Source organism: Cydia amplana, chromosome 11 (genome assembly GCF_948474715.1).
Source record: "Cydia amplana chromosome 11, ilCydAmpl1.1, whole genome shotgun sequence".
Classification (NCBI taxonomy): domain Eukaryota; kingdom Metazoa; phylum Arthropoda; class Insecta; order Lepidoptera; family Tortricidae; genus Cydia; species Cydia amplana.
Genome location: NC_086079.1, coordinates 6,296,859 through 6,319,563, shown reverse-complemented (window position 1 = coordinate 6,319,563; position 22,705 = coordinate 6,296,859). Strand labels below are relative to the sequence as shown.

The window sequence follows — 22,705 nt, the reverse complement described above, 5'->3', positions numbered from 1 at the left end:
AACATGCATATACATTTCGAACAGGTCCGAGGAAGCGAAATAAATCTTCACTTTTACGCCCTCACGCCGAATGCGAATATAATACTCAGACCCCGAGCCCACGATTTTAGTGTTCGAACGTGGTTCGAACTGTTTTAAGTAGCGACAAATAGTCCAGCAAGTAGGTACAATAACGTAAATTATATTATTATAACTACATTACGTAATTCATAGGGCATGTAACGAAAAATATGAGACAGTTTAAGTACCTAACAATACCAAACAAAGATTATTTTACTGACTATTTTTTGGATTATTTCTAAATGGCGGAGCCATGGGGGTGTGGAGGTCTACAGGCTTCTACAGCTCACTAAACCACTAATAAAGAATGACGTGGAAATTCAGGATAGTCGCGTTTTCCGTCACCATAGCCCCAGGGTGAGATTGCAGGCTGGACGCGCGCCAATGTCCGCCTGAGATAACGGATTGGGGGCAACCACCCTTCCGGCTATTGTCCCACATTATTTTTATACACACGCTTTTAAAAGCTTTTACCGAGATCTTCTGGAAACTATTCCGATGCACAAATTAATGTAATGTGTTGACCTAGAATTGAATATAGCGTTAAATAATACGGAGAGAAATTTACAGAACAAACATTTGTTTTTGTTATATGTACCTACAGACTCTGTGTGAACACGTAAAACATAATATGCTGAGTAGTAAATAAGACGAATTCAAATATTAAGGAATGATCAACTAATCGCTAACTTTGTATTATTATTTAATATCTGGGAGACCGAGCTTTGCTCGGAAAACATGTAAAAACTCAAAAATTAGCGTTTTTACACAGATAAGACCTAGCTAGATCGATTTTTCGCCCCCGAAAACCCCCATATACCAAATTTCATCGAAATCGTTAGAGCCGTTTCCGAGATCCCCGAAATATATATATAAATAAATAAATACATAAACAAGAATTGCTCGTTTAAAGGTATTAGATAATGTGTGAGACTGTATTTGTATCAGTATGTTGATATTATCTTAAATCTTTACGGCGGTGGCAATAGATAGGTACGATTAATATTTTGACTTTAACTAATACTCACTGAAGTGGCCAATCTTGATTCTAGGTATAGATTATAAATTATGATCATGCTAATTGTGTGTCTAATTTTATGATATGTTTTATTACTTAGACTAGACATCTAGAAATACTAAGATATTGAACTCTAACCGCAGCAATTCATATTAAATAATGACTCAATCAGCATTAAATAAATAAAAAAACGATATAGAGAATATAATATGTAGACATACAAAGTTTATTTAAACTAAGATAACATTCTACAAATGCTCGTTAGTAAAGTTCAGGACATATTACGACATTCAAAAACAATAATAAATAAATATTATATTTAATTGGTTTACATCAGAAAATATTAGTTAGTTGCTTCCACTATACGAGTAGATATAAAATATAATATATGCAATTTCGAGGAAAAAATAGTCTCATCATTTATGTACAAAAAAAAAATTCTGGCATTTTACTATATATTTCTAAATAACTTAACTTAACCTTTCAGTAACTTACATCGATATACTAACCAATATCAAATAACCATCATCACGAGACATTGGCAATAGTTTGTATGTATATCGCATTTTCACAACCTTGAACGAGGTGACATGAATTAGGATGTTGTATCGAACAAGATGACTATCAACTAGGCCAAGGCCCGTGAAATTGGTGCCATTGTATGTGACAATACCGTTTTGTTACCACTGATTCAAAATGTACAACCAGCGACACTCTTAACTGTTCATCGGTGGACCTTATGCCTTTTGTAATAAGGTTTACGAGCTGTCGTTATCAGTGTGGGCGATGGTACAGCCTATCCAAGAGTAAACTCAATTTTCAACTCTATAGATATAAAAATAGAGACTATGATTTTACTTTATTGTTGCAGACTGTACAGAGTGATGAACTTAAAGAGCTTTAGCTAATGTAGTGTATGTGATACGATCATCTTCGTAAGTTTAAGTAGGTACTGCTGCCATTGAAACAAATTTAAATTGGACGAGTTAAATGCTACTAGTCCATGTCAAGTATTGTTCGACACTTGTATTTTCTTTCGGTCTCATTATATCTAATGGTAATGATTGTAATGTCAAGGTACCTACAGGTATGGATACGACTACTTACCGATATCTGCCCTTTACGTATATGAAGAAAATTAATCGATTTCGATATACCTACGAGTACCTGTACCAAGAACACTGTATTTAAATTAAAAATAAGGGCAAACATTATATGATTTTGATCATATAATGTTTCGATCGCATAATGATCGCATTAATATTATAGAAACTTAGTTCCCTGCCGTCACAAATCAATCATAAAACCGCTTTCATGCTATGATGAGGACTCAAAAACAAAATAAAATAACTTGTCTTTCTCTTAGTCGAACAAATAAATTGCTCGTCATCATACATTTTACACACACTAGCTCGACTAATCATGTTGTCTACGCAATCCGAAACCCCCATTACGAGGCGGAACTAAAAGCATCTCCGCCGCGGGCGTCCACCTATCATACCATACAATCGTACCTAATCAACCGTATGTGTATTTGAAAACGTATTCAATTTTGAACCTTATTGTTATGGTATAAATGACATAGTTGATAGAGATTTTTACTGTAGATACGGCAGATGTAGTAGGTGCAGAAACGCGGGCGTCGGGAGGACGCGTGATCGCTCCCCTGTCTGCAGTGGAGTGGCTTTGCGATAAAACATAATAGTTATCAATGCGTAGTGCAAGCCTATTTGAATGGCCTAGCTAAGATGACAATCGTTGATAGAAAACGAAATAATGTATGCGAATAGTCATAGCATATGTTACCACAATTGTAACAGGTTTTCTTATATTTTATAGAGCTATGGACTAGAGTCTGCGCGGAAAGAGAAGAGTCGTGAAATGTAGAGGAGCCCATACATTCTACGACTCTTTTCTTTCCGCACAGACCCTATCAGTGGTTTTTCTCAGGGTTCGTAGGTTCAATGCTAAACTGTCACTCTACACGTCTGTGAAATTCCTAGAGAAATCTATCTATCTATCTAATCTAATACCTTTAAACGGGCAATTCTTGTTCATTTATTTATTTATTTATTTATATATATATATATATATATATATATATATATTTCGGGGATCTCGGAAACGGCTTTAACGATTTCGATGAAATTTGGTATATAGGGGTTTTCGGGGGCGAAAAATCGATCTAGGTCTTATCTCTGGGAAAACGCGCATTTCCGAGTTATTATATGTTTTCCGAGCGAAGCTCGGTCACCCAGATATTATAATCTAAAGAGAGTAGGTAAATAGAGGATAGTAACTATAGCTTTTCGTAGCATAAGGTAGGTAACACTTACCAGAACTTACGAGGTACTGCGGTAGGGAAGAATTCTAAATAAGTGGGAATGTAGCAATATTACAAACAGTAGAAGAATAGGTACGCAATACCTATTTAATAAATAATATGTTCACAACACTATAATGGTTTGTTAAGAGAAATGCACTTGAGAAGTTAGTAATATTCGATATTAAAGTTAATGCACACTGGACACACAAACATTACACATACACTGACTTGTATTTTATAAGTACCTATTTATATTGTATCAATATATCGTTGTCCAAGTACGTCAAGAGGTCCCTGTAGGGCTTAGTCAATTTGTGTAATAATGTCCTATAATACTGACTACTAGCAAGTGTCTTAGTACACTTGTTTAATAGTATTTATTTTATTCAACCTTATATATTTACATGATACAGATTCAACGTGATATTTACGGATATTTACTAAAAATGACAATATGTCAAAAACTATTGTCTTTATTTCAAAACGCAAGAAGTTTATTCAAACCCATAAATACCAACCTACGAGTATGTGAAGAGGTGTCACCTTAATCATATTGGGATATAGTTTGTCAAAGGACTATCTCATTTCAAACAAAGACAGAGAGAATCATACTATCTTTGTCTTACACTAGTACTAGCACCCAAAAGAAAAGGATAAGTATTAGTTTTTTTTTCTTCTTATTTACTGACAATTTGGTTTGAGCAACTAAACCAAGCTTTTTCATATGGATAGATCAAAACCAAGAGTAGAATAAAATGTAGGTACTCATTCTCTTATATCTCCTAGTTTATTAAGTATTGTATTGTATTGTATTGTATTGTATTGAAGCACGGGCTGGTTTCCGCAACTTGACGACTGGCGCCTATTTATCGTGATTTATATTAAGTACCTATTCATAAATTAATTTTGCCTTGTGCAATACTTACGTCTAACATGGCATGTCGTATTTGCACTCGCTTAGACAGGATGACGTGAAAGCTATTAAAATAACACCTCTCACGTAATTATTAAACTCTTAAGACCTCAGTTTGTGCAAATAATTAATTATCCAATGTTTGAAGGTAACGATTTTTTCCCAGTATTTTGATACTACTTTGCTTTGCATAAGCTTTCTATTTGTTGACTGCTTAGTAAAATACACTATCTTTAATTTTGCCATAGTAGAACGAAGTAGATTCCCATTACAGGAATTGCACAGCAGTATTTTGGCTGGTGTAAACAGCCACCCAGACATTTCTATGTCGAGGCAGAGAAAACAGTTCGCAGAAAGTTCGTTCTCTAAATTAAGAAGCACTTTGCACTGCTTTAAGTAGAACAAAGTGAGCCTGAGTCATTAAGTAAGTATTTTCATAGAAGGTTGACATTAAGTGTAACATTCCCACAATTTAGCATTTTCCACTTTTAAATTTATTCTAAGCTTAATAGCATCGTTCGCAGACGTTTCTGCTTGTTAAAAATTAATTTAGTACCTATGGGTGTTACCCACGCAACTTTTGAATTTCCAATATCACTTGGAACTCCGGTAGCCGTTTAAGAAGTGTAACGCTCTTACGGTAGATGTCGCTAGGGTTCCCTAGACCCATATGGTGGAAAGATTTGATGGCTATGGATGAGGTCTTGGTGGCTCAGTTGGCAGTATCGATTCAGAGGCCGTGAGTTCAAGTCTCACCCAAGGCAGTAATTTTCCCAATTTTAGTAGTAGTAGTAGTAGTAGTAGTAATCACTTTATTGTACACAACACAGATTTAATAAAATTTACAGAAATAAAGGTACAAAGGCGAACTTATCCCTATAGGGATCTTTTCCAGCTAAATTTAAATTTATTCTAGACTTAATAGCATCGTTCGCAGACGTATCTATTTGTTAAGAATAAATTTAAAATAATTTTGAAGTAAACTGTCTGTCCCTCTCTTCGCTGTGCGACAGAGGCAGACAGAGTAAAGCGATTTTCGGCACGCATCCTCGCTGGCTCGGCGCCAATGCGCTACGTGTCCCAACTTTGGACAAGGAGGCGCATTCCGATTTCAAAACATTACTTAATATTAATCTCAGTACTTAAATAATATGTGAGAGCGAACTCCTCTGGAATTGTGCAGGCTATGATAATCAATTATCATCAGGCGGGAAATATGCTTGTTTGTTACGTGGTATAAAAAACAACGGCTTGCACTCCGGGAGTACCGGCAGAAGTGAAAACTCAATGACATTGTAACAGTTTTTCGATCAGGTCACGTGACCGTAACGGACGCGGATTTAACATTTTTTCCCCACCTCAAAAAGTGCACAGCGCCGCTAAAAAAGTTTTCATTTCAAAAATATATCTTTAGAGCATTTTGTATCTTGATTGTATCATAACAGTATCACAGATAACAAATCTGAATACTTCTCAGCGTGGCATGCAATTTACGGATTGATTTTACGGAAAATTTCGGGTTTTGCTGAAGGTTTTTAGAGTCTGTGCGGAAAGAGAAGAGTCGTGGAATGTATTGGGCCCCATACATTCCACGACTCTTTCCGCACAGACTATATGCAATTTGTTTTTGGTACCTACTCAACTATTTTCAATACTTAGTTGTAATATGCAAACTTTTTACTCAGGCCGAAATGAGAAAGTCTGTATATCTGGTTAAAATGTGATGGTGGCATGTATTGTTATTATGAAAATAATTAGAAACTTCTGATTTGTCATTATGAAAACGTCATCCCACTTATTTATGAGAAATCTCAGAAATATTTTACCACCACGAAAGATGGAAAAACATTCAAATAACAGCAACAATATTTCAGCAGATAGTTTGGAGGAAAATTTCAGAAATAAAACTTTACTGGTGGATACAAATTCAGATGATAATGTTGAAACAGTGGTCGTGCCGTTTTACGATAAAGACGTGGTCATGAGGGTACCGAAAGACATAAAACGTATAAAACAAGAAAAAATGAAGCCAAAACCAAAAGTAAAAAAAGAACAGAATGCTTCGAGCTATCTCATTAACAAAAATTTGCAAGGCAAACGCTCAAGCACATACTTAGAGAAATTCCGGACTCAGTTCCTCCCAAATTATATCGAAAATAAACAGAACGAACCAGAGATTCGTTCTATCTCACCCGAAGTCGGAGATACAGACAGAGGCAACTTGAGCTTTGGGGACGAAGAACAGAGCAATCCTATCGAAGAATTTCATAACACGGAAGTCTACAATGAAATATACTACGAGAACCTTCTTCAGAGGGAGGTACCTAACTATTCAGACACTTCTTCGGTTGAAGATGTATGTTTCAATTATGATTTAGAAAACAAGTCACCTGAGGATAACCTTAAAAGCGTTTCTGAAGTTTCTCAACCTCGGCGACCATTTAGGCGTGTTATGTTGGAACCTAATGTTAATGTCAAGCTTGGAGGTCTCGGTCCCGATCTAGAGTCGATGAGACCTCAGATGATGAGAACTAGAAGTCTCCAAAGATACTCTGACAGGGTTAGAGAGGCGAATAGGGTCAGTATTTACAAGAAAACCGTTACCGAAAATAAACAGAGCGACATGGAATGTGAACTAAAGTCGGAAAGAAAGTCGACTCATCGTACACCAACACGAAGGGTGACGGAAGAAAAAGTATCGTATTTAGTCAATAAATCTGCTGACAAAACTGTCCAAGTGCTGCGTAAAAGTCATGTTTCGAAGTCGACTAATCCAAATAAGAAGAGTGAGGTACAGGAAAACGATGGTGAACATTCAAATAGGAAGTCAGCAGGCAAGAAGGCCTTGGAGAAACTGAGGCACCGAAACAAACCTGCACATGTTGTTGACGTTGAGAAAAGAATGAAAAATGATTCAATAGAAGTGAGAGTCAAAAGTGGGACTAAAACTATTAAAACGGAAATAAAACCGAAGAACAACCTCCAAGTACCTCCAATTCATATAAGCTTCCTTGTTAATGTTGAGCATAACACTGGCAATGCGTTAAAGAATCTCGAGGAGAAACACCGTCGGTATCAGGAGATGGTTAAACAGTATGTAAATGATTATTCTTAATTTAATTTTAATTTATTGCTTATATTTACGGTGTTTTTAATTATTGTTGCTGAAACACATTTTAATAAAGGTTACTGAATAAAACGGATCACTTTTGTTTAATTTAGCTATATAATATAAAACAAGTATAACCATCTAATTACGTCTTATACGTTTGTTCAACAGCCTATTACGCGCAAGGCAGAACGCACAAAATAAGATTTACACGGTAAGCACGTTTCATAAAATTTCAAGTAGGAATGACGTACTCTCAAAGTAGTGGACTATAATACTTTTAAACACGTACTGGCGATCCGCCCAGCTTCGCACGGGTTAACAAATCACTACTTACATAATATAAAGCAAAGTCGCTTCCCGCTGTCTGTATGTATGCTTAGATCTTTAAAACTAGGTACGCAACGGATTTTGATGCGGTTTTTTAAAATAGATAGAGTGATTCAAGAGTCAGGTTTATGTATAATAATTATAATAATTATACATAAACCTGACTCTTGAATCACTCTGTATAATTATTATACATAATCCTTCCTCTTGAATCACTCTATTTTAAAAAAACGTATCAAAATCCGTTGCGTAGTTTTAAAGATCTAAGCATACCTACATACAGACAGACAGACAGCGGGAACCGACTTTGTTTTATACTATGTAGTGATATTGAAATCGATTATGCTTATTTTTAATTACACTACAAATTCAGGACGACATGACAGCGTGATGTTGAATCAATCACAGCACAATGCTTTCCATTAGCGTCTCATTTTCGTCTTTAATTACCTGTGACTTTCTACCCATTAATATACCTACATTTTAACGTCAGATGAAAAGGGTAACAGATTGATTACTTACCTAATGTTTCTAATAAAAATCTAGATCAATGTAATTAATAAAGTAATCTTCAATATCGATTCAATTGATTGAGAAAGCCTATGTACTTACCTACCACAACAACTGTTCTCTATAATATCTCGTAAGTGTAGACTACCTCCTTTAGAGTCCGCATTACAAAGCGTTTACTAAAATTGTTTAACTCAAATAGTTGATAGAAATATAGTATAATCGCGCCAACCTGTCTGGATGGCTATGTTCGAATGTGCGTGGCAGAGGAACTAAAATCGATGATGGCACTCGACGTGGCAAAAATATGAAGCTTAACGATGACTTTTACAAACGTTCACGTTTGTGTATCAAAGCTAAAGGAGAATGTTCTAAAGATACGAGGAGAATACGTTTTGTTTTATTGAAATGTCTGTAGAGTTTTTAATAACTTTTATTAGTATTTTCACCTCAGCAGCTCGAACAAGGGTACTTTGCTACTTAAAAACAGTGAGCAAAATCGCATTTTGCTCACTGAGTGGGACAAAATGAGCAAAATGCGATTTTGCTCGAGTTGCCCTTGTTCGAGCTGCTGAGGTGAAAATTTAATTGTTGGTATATCTTAAGAAAACATGAGTGAATAGAGGTAAGTGATGAAGAAGGAATACATTTTTCGGGTTCTCTAATATGTTCTCACTGCTGAGGTGAAAAATGTTGTGTACTACACGAGATCAAAGTTATTTACATCTCGTGCGCTTTTGAGTCCCTTACTACGCTCAAGATTCTAAATTAGATTCACGAGCGTAGCGAGGAGATTATAGAATCTTTCGCTTGCACGGGACTCAAAATAAGCACTCGAAGAAATGTCAAACTTTGATCTCTTGTTGTACAAATAACTATTATCGTACGGCTTGGTTATTACATATATGTCACTGGATACAAAACTTATACTAACAACTTAAAATCAAAATTTCGCCCTACTCAGGTAAGCAGCCGCTTCTTCAACCAGAATATTGAATTAAGTCATTCACATGGCCCATATATATTGTGAGGGGTCTAACTAACTAACTATGGCATAACTTTTAGTATAATAATATTCCAAAAAAAAAATTTCAGCCCATTTTTGGCCCATCCTGTAGTTGTCATGTTTAACTTACAAAATGTGTCCCATAGTCAAACACAGCCTATATGTATACGTATAGCCCATCTAGTAGGCCGGTAAGTGGTAGGTACCTATGTGTAATACGTAAAGTAAAGCTATTCCGGTTCCGATTAGCAGTGAAAGTGGTGATGGCCGGCGCATCTGTTCGAAATATTTGTTTCGCTTTTTACCCGATTACGGCAAGGCCAAAAGGAGGGGTTATGGTTTTAGCAGTGTGCCTATTTATTTTTGTTTCGTACGTGCCACCGTAGTGTTAAAACTACTGACCCCGTTATGCTGAATGAGTTGTAAATACATATGATTTTTATTATGACCATGGTCATGTACAGTCGCCATCAGATATATCGGAGCGGCCAAGGTGCTCACACAATATATGAACACGCCTCTATTGTCAAGGCGTTAGAGTGCTTGTTCAGATATTGTGAATACCTTGGCCGCTCCGATATATCTGATGGCGACTAAATCCTAAATGACGGATTTAGACAGCTCTTTATGCAAGGAGTTAGACTCCGGCTGGAGCAAAAAGCTTTGGAAACTTAGCAAAAGACAACTCCAAATCATAACGGGGGTGTTCACTGGCCATTACGGGGTCAAAGGAATTCTGGCCAAGACGGGGCACTCTGACAACACCGATTGTCGTATGTGTGGCGAAGAGGAAGAGACAGTGAAACACTTAATGTGTGTATGTCACCATCCATCCACCATGTGTGTGTATGTGGCCATCGCCAGACAAAGAATGAAGGACTTTAACTAGATGGCGCTGCCATCATGTAAACAAAGGCTCTGTAGTTATTTATGTGTTAAAATAGTTTTTATGGACGAAATCAAGAAAAAACAGACTTCACTTGAAGAAAAGTGTGATTAGTAACTGTGGAAGTGTTATCTTTGTGCAGTATGACTACTAAGTGTTATAAAATTATCAATTAGTTATGACTCATTAGTGTGTAATTTTACTGACAATTTCAACGAATAAGTGTTAAAGAGAAAAAATAGAACCTTTAAAAACTATCAAACACTGGAACCAAAGGACTTTAAAACGCTACCCATGAGCTCCATCATCCGACACATGGATATGGTGGGAAAAGCTCTTGAGTAGTTGACGGATCTTCTCTAGGGGGTAATTGCACAAAATATCCCTAATATGGGTCGAAGTGTATCCGCAAGGGCCCCCGAAAACAATAAGATAAGATAAGATAAATCCTAAATGATCTTACTTAAAAGTAATTCTTTGGCGAAGAGACATATATTTGTATGGTTTTTATCAATAAACAATCATCAGCATCATTCTATACAAACGAAGTCGCGGGCAGAAGTACGATACCTACCTAGTTTCATAATTTCAAACGATGTCAAATTAGTACCTACCTATCTACATACTTTGTAGCTAGTAAATACTTCTAAGGCTCTTAAGGTCAATTCGAGAACTCGTTTAACCTGATGTGAGAATCTTCTCACTACCGTGTACCTACTCAATATTTGAATTCAACATATTATAAAATCGTAGGATATAGCCCCTGGTGCACACGACAAAAAAGTACGATATACGGCAAATGATGATGATGGAATTTCCTTTTGCAGAGTTGCTCCTTTTGACCCACAGATTGATTTAGGAAGATATATTGACTTCAGCGGGGGTGCCCCCCGAAATTTGTAAAAAATAAAGTTTTGCTATTTGGTCAAGTTTGGTATCATTTTCGTGTAACTCAAGGATGCGGAATTCATTTCTGATATTTAATTTATATGGTTTCATATAAATAATATGAAAAAAAAATTTTTTTTTTCCTTATTTTAATATATACACAAAAAATAAAAATTTCATGAAATAGCCCTACTATTCCTCGTTATATAAAGTACACACATGGCATATTTATTTCTAAAAAATGTGAACAAAAAAAATAAAATGTAGACCTACTTTCGACCACAAGCTCTTCGAATGGTATACAACAATGTGTGTTACAGCTATTAGAATTACGGCGTTTGATGATGATAAGATACCTTTTAGCATAATGAGTCCTTAGAAGCCTTAGATCATTTTAGGAAGGCGAGCCACATTGATTTTTGGTACGGTCGGGATGAAAAGGTTTGGTTGATTTGTCCCATGCCGGACTAGTGAACCTAAGTAAAAAAGTCAAAAGGTATTGTAGGCCCGGACGATATGTATATATTTCTTTAGCGGTCATAGGTATATAGTTCCATACTCAACCGTAGTGCCATGAAATACAGTACGGTACGAAATGGGTCATAATTTAATACTTTCGACCCTACCTATGTCTCGACAGTTCACTTACTAAAGTATCTATTACAACAGTTTAATTGATTTATATGTGGAATCTCTCATCTCTCTTCATGTTTAGTATGTTCATGTGTCTCTTTCTCTTTATGTTAAGCTATCAGAGAATGGTAGATTGTTTTGAGGCGTTGTAACGTCTGACCCCTTACTTTTGACGCTGACTGTGCCTATACATATACCTACGCATCTGCACGTGCGTATAAAGGAGACAATGGAGATTGTCCCCAAACTTCATCTACCTATAACTTTCGCAGCCATGGCCGCTCTAAAATCACCCGACCATAAAGTATCATGTCCGATAAAGCTGAGAACACGACCGTGCCATGCCGGAAAGTATTACGACAATGTGGCTGTATCGTAAAGTTGGAATCAAATCGTAGGTAGGTAATCGTAACTCTATGTTATAAGTCAATTGGAATCAATTACCACATGACAAATTTCAGATACGTATTTCACATATTTTTGTATGTGAATCGAAATTTTCCATTTCCAAAATGAAAGCTTTCTTTGTTTCCTGTGAATTTTCCTGAAATTTCCGAGCACTATTCCAACTTTTTGGAAACTCCACATATACATATATTAACTGTCAATTTGTAAACCTTTTTGCACAGATATAAGGTTCGCCGAAAGTCAATTATGAGTGTTGTGTTATTGTTTGTATTGTACATACCCTGCACGTTATGCCCTAGATGTTTACGACACGTGCCTTCATATCTATCTAATACCTTTAAACGAGCAATTCTTGTTTATATATATATATATATATATTTCGGGGATCTCGGAAACGGCTCTAACGATTTCGATGAAATTTGCTATATGGGGGTTTTTGGGGGCGAAAAATCGATCTAGCTAGGTCTTATCTCTGGGAAAACGCGCATTTTCGAGTTTTTTTATGTTTTCCGAGCGAAGCTCGGTCACCCAGATATTTATAATAATGTGTATAATGTCTCTTTCAACGATAACCGGCAAAACCCGTAACTCTTACTTCAATTACTTAAGGACTATTTTAGAATGACAAGGTGCACAGTGTCTTGGACTTATCTAATCATTTATACAGTAATATTATAATCTAATTCATTTGCAATGTAGCGGAGGAGTGAGATTATGCGGAAATGTGGGGCATAATTCATTCTGAATTATGTAATAAGTATTCATAATAATCTTGTAATGGCAGCAATGTGCATAATTTTATTTAACACATTGGGTAAATTGTTTTTCTTTATGAAAGTAGGCGTAGGTTGGTAATACATATTTAAGTATACATATGTATTAGATTAACTGAACGATGAAAACGCCTACAGCGATTCAGTCAATAGAAAAATTTGCTAAACGGGTGAAGTGTTCAAAATGACCAACACACGCTTCAATTCTCTTGACAATAAAGTTGTGTTCACTTCATTATCAGCACCTCGCCCGTTTAGTAGCTTATCATATCCTCAGAGAGAAATACACTCATTCATTGCAAGGTTACGATGAAGCACCCAATAATAATTAGATTTTTGTGATAAAACCATAATTATAACTCTTCCTTTTAGCGTAGCCGTAGTTATTAGGTAAAAAGGTCTATATATATCCGACCACAAAGGTCAAAAGACAAAATTACAGCTTAATTAAAAACTGCATGGATTCCCGTTATCAGGGAATCCATAAAAGGTTGCAAGATTTCATAACATGCGTTTTACAAGTTGAAAGTCAAAATGTGGGTTAAAATACGAACCTGTTGTATCTTTTACTGCCCTTGGTGCCCTTGAATTAAGGGTGACGTCAGATAAATTGTATCGGGCAACTTTTACATACCTCTAGCTACTTGCACTACGTAAACACTTTTGATTGAATTATATGATGTGACGGAAAATATTATATTTGGATTAGGTTGCCCAGAGGATCCCGGCCTCCCTTAGCGAGCCGCGGTAAAAAACATGGTAGATAATTTTGACGCGTTGTCTGGTACTACTTTTGATTTTTGATCTTGTCTGAACAACGTTAGGGATGTCTGTCTAACGTTGTCCCACTTGGGCGCTTTTTTACCCTTTGGGTACGGAACCCTAAAAAATAGGGATGTCTGTCTATTTTTTAGGGTTCCGTACCCAAAGGGTAAAAAAGCGGCCAAGTGCGAGTCGGACTCGCCCATGAAGGGTTCCGTATTTAGGGGATTTATGACGTATTAAAAAAAATTACTTACTAGATCTCGTTCAAACCAATTTTCGGTGTAAGTTTGTATGGTAATGTACATCATATATTTTTTTAGTTTTATCATTCTCTTATTTTAGAAGTTACAGGGGGGGGGGGGGACACACATTTTACCACTTTGGAAGTTTCTCTCGCGCAAACTATTCAGTTTAGAAAAAAATTATATTAAAAACCTCAATATCATTTTTGAAGACCTATCCATAGATACCCCACACGTATGGGATTGATGAAAAAAAATTTTTTGAGTTTCAGTTTTAAGTACGGGGAACCCCCAAAATTTATTGTTTTTTTTTTTCTATTTTTGTGTGAAAATTTTAATGCGGTTCACAGAATACATCTACTTACCAAGTTTCAACAGTATAGTTCTTATAGTTTCGGAAAAAAGTGGCTGTGACATACGGACGGACAGACAGACAGACATGACGAATCCATAAGGGTTCCGTTTTTTGCCATTTGGCTACGGAACCCTAAAAACGGGACACTATTACTAAGACTTCGCTGTCCGTCCGTCCGTCCGTCCGTCTATCACCAGGCTGTATCTCATGAACCGCGATAGCTAGACAGTTGAAATTTTCACAAATGATGTATCTCTGTTGCTGCTATAACAACAAATACTAAAAATAAAATAAAATAAATATTTAAGGGGGGCTCCCATACAACAAACACGATTTTTTTGCTCTATTTTTGTTGATGGTGCGGAACTCTTCGTGCGCGAGTCCGACTCGCACTTGGCCGGTATTTTTTACTATGGTATTGTAGTAGTGTCAGTGTTTTAAAAAGTATTATTTATAGGTATTACAGTTTTCTGCACACCCATTAAGCTGTAATTTAAGTAGTAAAAAATAACTAGTTTTAAGATCTAGGTAAAAATAGTAGATAGGTTACTACTGTTAGTAGTTACCTTAATGATGTACCTACTTAATAGTTATGGATCTTAAATGATGTGCTTGTTCTTAGGTAAAGCGTAAAAAGATGATTTCAGGAAGTTTGTTTTTGGTTATCACTTTCTTGAAACCGGACTAAAAGTGGTTAGCCTTCTATAACAAAAAAGGACACGATTCGCATCACCAATTAATAATTTATATATTTAAATAAGATAAGTAGGCGTTACTAACACATTTAATTTTTGAATACTAAATCTGACAATAGTTGTCGTTTTGAATGCTAGAGGCATCCTACGGGCTCTACTGACCTATCTGTTAACGGCTAAAACATACTACCTATCCTTTGCCATATATTTGTGTTCTGTATTTTGTACAATAAAGAGTTTATACATATAATTTTTTTATATACATACTTATAAGTAGTTATGTTTTTAAATGTGAAATGAGAGCCAAGTTCAATATTAATAATGTGCGTCGTTAATAATTGAGATCTAAGATATGGGTGCCAACACAGAACATATTAAAGAGGTTAGAATGGCTATCGCGCGCAATTAGTATCGGAACCGGTGTCGCCGCTCGCTCGTTCTTCTCCACATTTACTAACACTCGCGCAACGGTAGTAAAAACTTGTGTGCGTGGTGAATGGATACGCCTCCTTTAGACAGATTTGATGTGGCGCAAAAGGCATGTTTACGTTTTTCGGTCAGCGCGGGCGAGTAGCATGCGAGCGTTTGCTCATAACCGGCGGCGACACGTACCCTGCTCGCATCGCCATTCTACTGTGGGTGCCAAGTTCTATTTAACTTGGGATGTAACTAGAGGTTAGGGTTTGTCTTTTATTAACAGTGTGTACGACAGTAGGTACGTCAGTCGATTCATATGATAGCGTCCTTGGCCTGTTGGCTCCGTCAATAGTTGACCGGGTTGCGAACTCGACTCGATCTCTGGCCTAATACTTATTCAGCTTAGATTAGAGCCAGTTTGGTTTGCCTAATACTTAAATCTAGGCTTCACATATATCTTGGACTGTGTAGCGATTTCTAAAGTACCTAAGTCTATGCTGCTAGGCGACATTTAAATTTTAAAATATCATCGAGGAATCACCGTCTATTAATATATATTTTTTTCTTTTTTGTACGCCCGCGTTCGTGATACAGCTTGCTTGTGAATATCAATAATCAATTTACCTAAATGGACAGGATTAATCAAACTACCTAGCCAAGTAAATAATGAGTCTGCGAAGTTATATAGCTACTATATACGTCATGTTACAAATTTCAAATTTGGAACGTCTATATTTTAACCACTTTACTACGACATACAAGAGGAGCTTTAGCTAAGATTTTATCCATACAGTCAGCATCAAAACAAACGGATCAGACTTCGTGTTAAAAGTATCTATCATTCTCTAATAACTTGACAAAAAAGATGTCTGTATCTAGAGCAATTAGACTGTAACAAATACTTTTTCACCACACCAGCTCGGAAAGGCTTACTTTGCACTTCAAAAACTGATAGCAAAGTTGCATTTTATTCACATGTGAGGCGAAGTAATCAAATGCAAATTTTGAGTTGTTTTCTTATGTTTGCTGGTAGAATTGACTTTTAAATGATGATTTTGGATGATAAATATTTAAAAAATAACATTCATTTGGATTTGATTTTGTTTGATTTTACATTTAATATTTGCTTCGGGTTGGTGTGGTGAAAAATAATTTTGTGTTTCACTCGGGGGCAAATTTTGTTTAACCCTGCAACGCTCAAGATTCCATTTTTCGAACCACTCGCTACGCTCGTGGTTCAATTTTGGAATCATTCTCTTGCTCGGGTATCAATATTAGCACGAGCGGTTAAATAACAACTTTGCCCCCTTGTAAAACAAATAACTATTATACGCAAACTGTATCGATAGATATATGTGTCGCAGTCTACTCAAAAGCCCCACTTTGTCGCTTACCATAAGGACGAGATTTCCTTTTATCTTTATACAAAATAACCTATCAAAGCGTCCGTATGGCAAGCGTCAATATGGGATTTTTTTCTTGGAAACGACACAATATCTTTATTTGGAAAATTATTCCAGAGTGGCAGACACTTTTGGGGCGTTCTTTTATCTACACTGACTGTACATGTAGCAAGAATGTAGCTATTCCTTCCATGTTAACAACTCTGACCTCGTTTATTATGTTATATCAATAACTCTTGCTACGAACCGCTACAATTCTTCAAATTCCTTTGATCGAGCGTTCTATTCCATAGGTTTCGTTCCACATTTCTATACTTTTGACGAAATATGTGTGTTGCGTACCAATAAGGCGTCTGTTCTAAGGTATTCAGTTTATGCAATAACCGTTCAATGTAGACGGTACCTATAGATAAAAGACTACTAAGAAGTGTACAGTAGTGCAAAATATGTATTGTACCTAATAGTTACTAGTTTTCTGCCATGCGGTGACATGTTGACAAAACCAAGTTAACGCATAAAGGATGACTCACACTAAACTGGACCGTCCATGTCATTTTCTATGACGGCTGAAGCTCCGGCCCGGCCCCGGCCGGGTTTAGCGTGAGTCATCCTTAATACAGCAAGCCCGATTCGCCTCGGTCTAACCTATTTTCAGTTTCCGCCTCGATCACTATTACATCATCATCATCATTGGCCTTAAAATCTATTACAGACTATTGAAACAGTGTCAGGTAGGGCGACAACGTTTTTCGTGGCTTTGTAAGCCAATACAAGTAGGTAGGTTGTTGTAAATACATCATAAGAGCTTAGTCGATATTCCTGTAGATATTAAGGTAACATTCAGAGCGCAAGCTTTTGATTACTCACAGTTGCTACGAATCGCAAGATAATTTTTATACCTACTTGGTAGTCTACATAATATCATATGTAGACTACCAAGTTAAGTTAAAGTTAGTTGTCATATGGATGCAAATCTGAAATAAATATTTTCAATTTCAATTTCAATTTCAATAATACTTTCCGCTGTTCAATAACAATGCAAATATTATATGATCACATAAATAAATTTATAAACAAGAAGTAAGAGCGGCCATTTCCCGTGTCAGATACAACTATTTCATGAAGCAATTATTATAACATAAGTTAACTCATCTTTATGCAATGTGGGCTCATGTTGATCTGCTTTCGGCAACCATTGTGGAAGGAAAGTGGAGCGTGTAGATATTAGATATGCTAATATAACCTTATGGGCCCGGTTTGAGGCTTTGCTTGTTCAATCTTTGACATGGTTGGCCATTGTGAACTCTATTGCAACGCTGTAAGGTCCTACGAATGGTTAATCGTGTTGCTGGTAGTACAATCGGCAACATGTATAGAGTCGATGATTTGATTGATTGGTCGATGTTTGAATGGAGAAAAGAATTTTTAACATTTGTTCCTGATTTGTTATCAACAGAGTACGTAGATATAGTGAATGTTTAGGTGAGTAGATATTTCGTAAAGCTTTTCAAAAAGCAGTGAAAATAAAAATACACGCTACCTATAAACGTGAAACTGCAGAAAACATTTTGCTTTTTATTTTATTGGCATCGAGAACAGCAGTCTTACTGCCGTATTCGAACTTCAAGATATTCATAAGAGACGACACGTACTAGATCCATTCTATATACGTTACAGTTTAGATTTCAACTAGTTCTCTTTTGCAGCGCAATTCGGGCAACCAATGTCACTTTTACGATAGATCGTGTTAGATATCTATTAGATGGGTTAATCAACTTTTTATTGTCACACGTTGCTATGGTTACGGTCTCCTGAGTCACTCTTAAAATTCTAGGTTTTTCGTATTTAAATGAACCAAACTTGCATTTTATGTTAGTTATAAGCCCTTTCCATAATAGGAAATCTACTGAGCATGTTAGTAGAACATGGTACAGCAGTTCTGTTCTTCTAACAATCTATGCTACTATTGTCTCCTCGCTGATGGGACAGAATAACAACAAGAAATAGTTGATTGACCCAGATGTGTATTAGATCTCTTAGTAATATCTTGTGGAAATCGTTCAAGAGTATCTCCAGAATCGCGGAAATGTCAAATTTGACAGGTTAGATCTTAAAGATATCGTTATCGTATCTTGGTGATGTCTAAAAGATATCTAATAGATGTCTATTACAAAATCCGAATCGGGCCCATAATGTAACTCTACTAGAAAGTAGACTTCTCTTAGCATATTTTTTGCTTAAGTAGGTACGGTGGCATCTGTCATCTCCGTAGGTACAATTTAAAAATATGGCGGCTGTCATCGTACGTACCTACCCAAGTTATTTCCAAAATATAGTGTGTCAAAGGTCTGTTTGATTTCAAACAGACAGAGAGAATAATACTATTTATTTAGTCTTACACTAGTACTAGCACCCAAAAGAAAAGGATGAGTATATTAGTTTTTTTTGTTCCTATTTACTGACAACATTTGGTTGACCCAGTACCTATACTATAGCTATACTTGGTCAACCAGATCTTGACAGTAGAAAAAGGCGGCAAATTTGAAAAATGTAGGCGCGAAGGGATATCGTCCCATAGAAAATTTGAATTTCGCGCCTTTTTTTACTGACAAGATTTGGTTGACCATATCTACCTACTGTGATTTTTTTTTACATTTTATTGCCACAGACTGTACTATTAAACAATTTGAATTGAAGTTGACAACATGGAGTATTCGTTGACATTTGTATTCATGCGCAAGAGTTCCCACGTATATACTCGTAATTTATGATATGACAGCGACTTTGAACATTATGTTATTTAAGACTTCCTCTGGTGATTACATTAATGTATATATATAAGAAATGAAGCCTTTAAGCTCGTCGTACGACTTGGGAATTCATTTTCAGTCAATATTGATCTTCTTCTTCAACCTAGCGTTTTCCCGGCCTAGCGCCAGGGTCCGCTTTCCTGCTCAGTCTTCTCCACTTTGCTCGGTCTTCGGCATCCTCAGGTGTGAGATTGTTCTCTTCCATGTTCGTCATCACGACGTCCAGCTAGGCAGCGCTTCTTACGATACGATACTTAGATACGGGAATAAAATACATAGGTACAGTATACAGTCCAAATGATTGAATGTATATGACTCGTTGATTAATTTTCACAACCTTGTCATTAGTAAAATTTAAGCGCTTCAGTTTTGGAGCGCCCATAAACTATCTGGAGTTATAATATCATTGTCTCGAATGCAACAAAGCGACAACACTGTGGGAACCAATTGTCCGGCTGGCCGAAAGATAAGTGTGCTCCAGTTAGGGCTTATTTCACAACGCACAATGCTCTCTCTTCCTACCGCGAGCTAGGATGTTAACGACCGAACGTGCTTTGATCGTAACATAAATAAGCTTTCAATTAAAACTGGTAGATGCAGTCCACGTTTAAGCTGGCCTATAGCTTTTTCACTGGTTTTGTAAACTATAATTTATAGAGACGGCGTTTGATTGTATTTAGATAGGTACTTTACCAAATCTAAGACGCAATGCACAGGCTTCAAGTTTTAGAAGACAGGATGACTCACGCTAGAACGGTCCGGGTCCGGTCCTAGGGGCACTTTTCATGTTCTTAAATTCCATGATTTTTGGACAATGATTTGAGCAATCTTACTTGGGTGCATTTTGTTATCGATAGAATGTCGTATGTTAATATTAAAATGATTAGGTACCTACTTATAATATGTTCTGTTAACCTAGACAAGGAGAATGCGTTTCTAAGATAGAGACGTTTTCTTTTTTGTTTAAAAAATATTTTTTTAAATGTCATAGGTGGTTAGAAATCATAAAAATCTGCTTATTTTAGCCCCGACCTTTAGATTGCCTTAAGACCGGATAAAAAAGGACAGATGTATCTACTTTTGGGGTAAAATTAAACATTGATTTTATTCTACTTGAATTAAATCAAATATATTAAAATCTGACAATCACAAACTAGAAGTAGTTTCTCTGTACAGTGATTTAAATTTCAAACTATCACATAAACGTCACTAATTGTAACTAGCAGAAAGCAACAAGTAAAATGAGGAAGTCCTTCATGATTTAGGACTGTATTAGTCAGCCATAATTGCAGAAGGATTAAATAACAATGACTGAATTTAGTACCCAGCTATGAGCTATAAATGCTATAATCAACGTCGATTTCTACTAAAATTATATTTATTACATCAATCAAAAATGCGAAATTAACTCTGTTTGTCTGTGTGTTACCTCTTCACGCTTAGACCGCTGATCCGATTTAGATAAAATCCGGCATGGAGAAGGGGACGGTATATGACGTTTTCGATTTAGAGCTCACTTTGTACAATCAATTTGTTCAAGAAATGTTTAATAACTTCATTAAATTATACGTAAATTTGTTCACGAAGAAGCCGTGTACCGGCTCTTCACGGCATAATATTTTTTATTTGCTGTAATTCTCTACAAATCGACACTAAAAGTATCCAAAAATCAAAATATGGAGTTCCGTTTGAGCAACACGCATTACAGTTTTGCCTTTAATAGTAATTGAGTTGTTGTGTGATTTTGAAAGCTAGATAACTAAACTAGCAAATTATTATCTACTTATATTTTTACTCACAAATACAACACAGAAATTCAATCCCAAATGTAAACTTTCGTACAATTTCCATACATTGACGACATCACTCAAAATTCTTCTTCGAGTCAGATGGCCGCTGCACATACGTAGATTTCCCCAATCTAGGCGGCCAAAAACATTTTATCGTATAATCGAGTTTAATATGGGATATTTAATAAAAAAACCTTGTATTCTTTTATAATTAAATATTATTTCAATAAATAAGTAAAAAAAAAAGTATTAAATTTTTTTATATAAAAAAATTATATCAAAAATTAATTTAAGCTATAAAAATACACTTTTGCATCTTAGTCATTTTCATATACAGTATAAAATAAATAAAAGTATACAAAAAACATAAAATTTACAGAATATGAGAATACTTTTATTATCTATTCGGCTCAGCAGCCATTAATAATTCCATTGCTTCGCTGGAAAACGTCTTGTGTGCCCTTTTGTTTTTGGTCCTCGTACTGCTCAAAAGTGGGTCCGAGGTTAGCAGTAGCCTGTGGCAAATGTCCAGGTTACACGCTTCCCTAGAAAACTTTCTCGCATAGTTTTGCCTGTAACTCTGAAAATGCTTATTCCGGGCTTCTGCCGCTTCCTCAGACAGTTGACCGATTGGCAATATCGCGTTTTCTATAATTTTCGCACCATGTATTAATACTTTGTGCATAGTTGGCGTCATGGGATGCCAACCATATTCATTAACGTACAGCTTAGCCGTGTCCAAGGCATATGCGTCGTATTTTGCTGCATCAATTTTGTGCCCACTTGAAATTGTCTCCAAAATAACTTTACACCTATGAATTAATTCGTGATTAATCCCTGTAATCTCAGCAGCCAACTGCGTGTTTTCAAAAAATCTTCGACTTGTGTTTCCGTCGTTAGTATTTCCAAAGTTTGCCTTAGGCATGTCTATCAACAGGCCAGCTTCTGCCCGAAATCTCTCCTGAATTTCCGTTTTTCTTTGCTTTTCTAACTCTTTTTCTTCCTGAGTCTTCCTTTCTCTGTACTTTTTTACAGGTAGCCTGTACGCCAAATGTAAAATGCTTTCAAATATACGTATTCTCGCATGTAATACTGAAATGCCAAACTCATGGCCTCGGCACTTGTAGCTTTACTTTTCGATAGGTCGTTAAAATCGTTTGATGTGGCTCCGCATATGTAACATTTTATGGTAGACTTCGTGTTTGTGGCCGCGTTGCATACTTTGCCATCAACCATTGTCATTTTTAAAATGTGTCCAAAGACATATTCTTGGCCGTTCAGGTTTACTTTTGTTGGATTAAGGGACTTGGCAGAATTTCGTATGTTCCTTATTTCTTCCTTGGTCACATCAGTAAATTCCTTCACAAA

The 22,705-nt window shown here is 36.2% G+C and overlaps 2 protein-coding genes across 2 annotated transcripts in view; one reads left to right on the top strand and one right to left on the bottom strand.

Moving 5' to 3' along the window:
- The window catches only part of LOC134651997 (C-type lectin 37Db), a 114,389-nt gene that overhangs the window by 62,317 nt on the left and 29,367 nt on the right, over window positions 1-22,705 (bottom strand). The window lies entirely within an intron of this gene.
- Window positions 6,084-7,520, top strand: LOC134652174 (uncharacterized). The gene has a single exon (XM_063507336.1). The coding sequence runs from the start codon at window positions 6,095-6,097 to the stop codon at window positions 7,430-7,432; it is 1,338 nt and encodes a 445-aa protein (XP_063363406.1). The 5' UTR covers window positions 6,084-6,094; the 3' UTR covers window positions 7,433-7,520.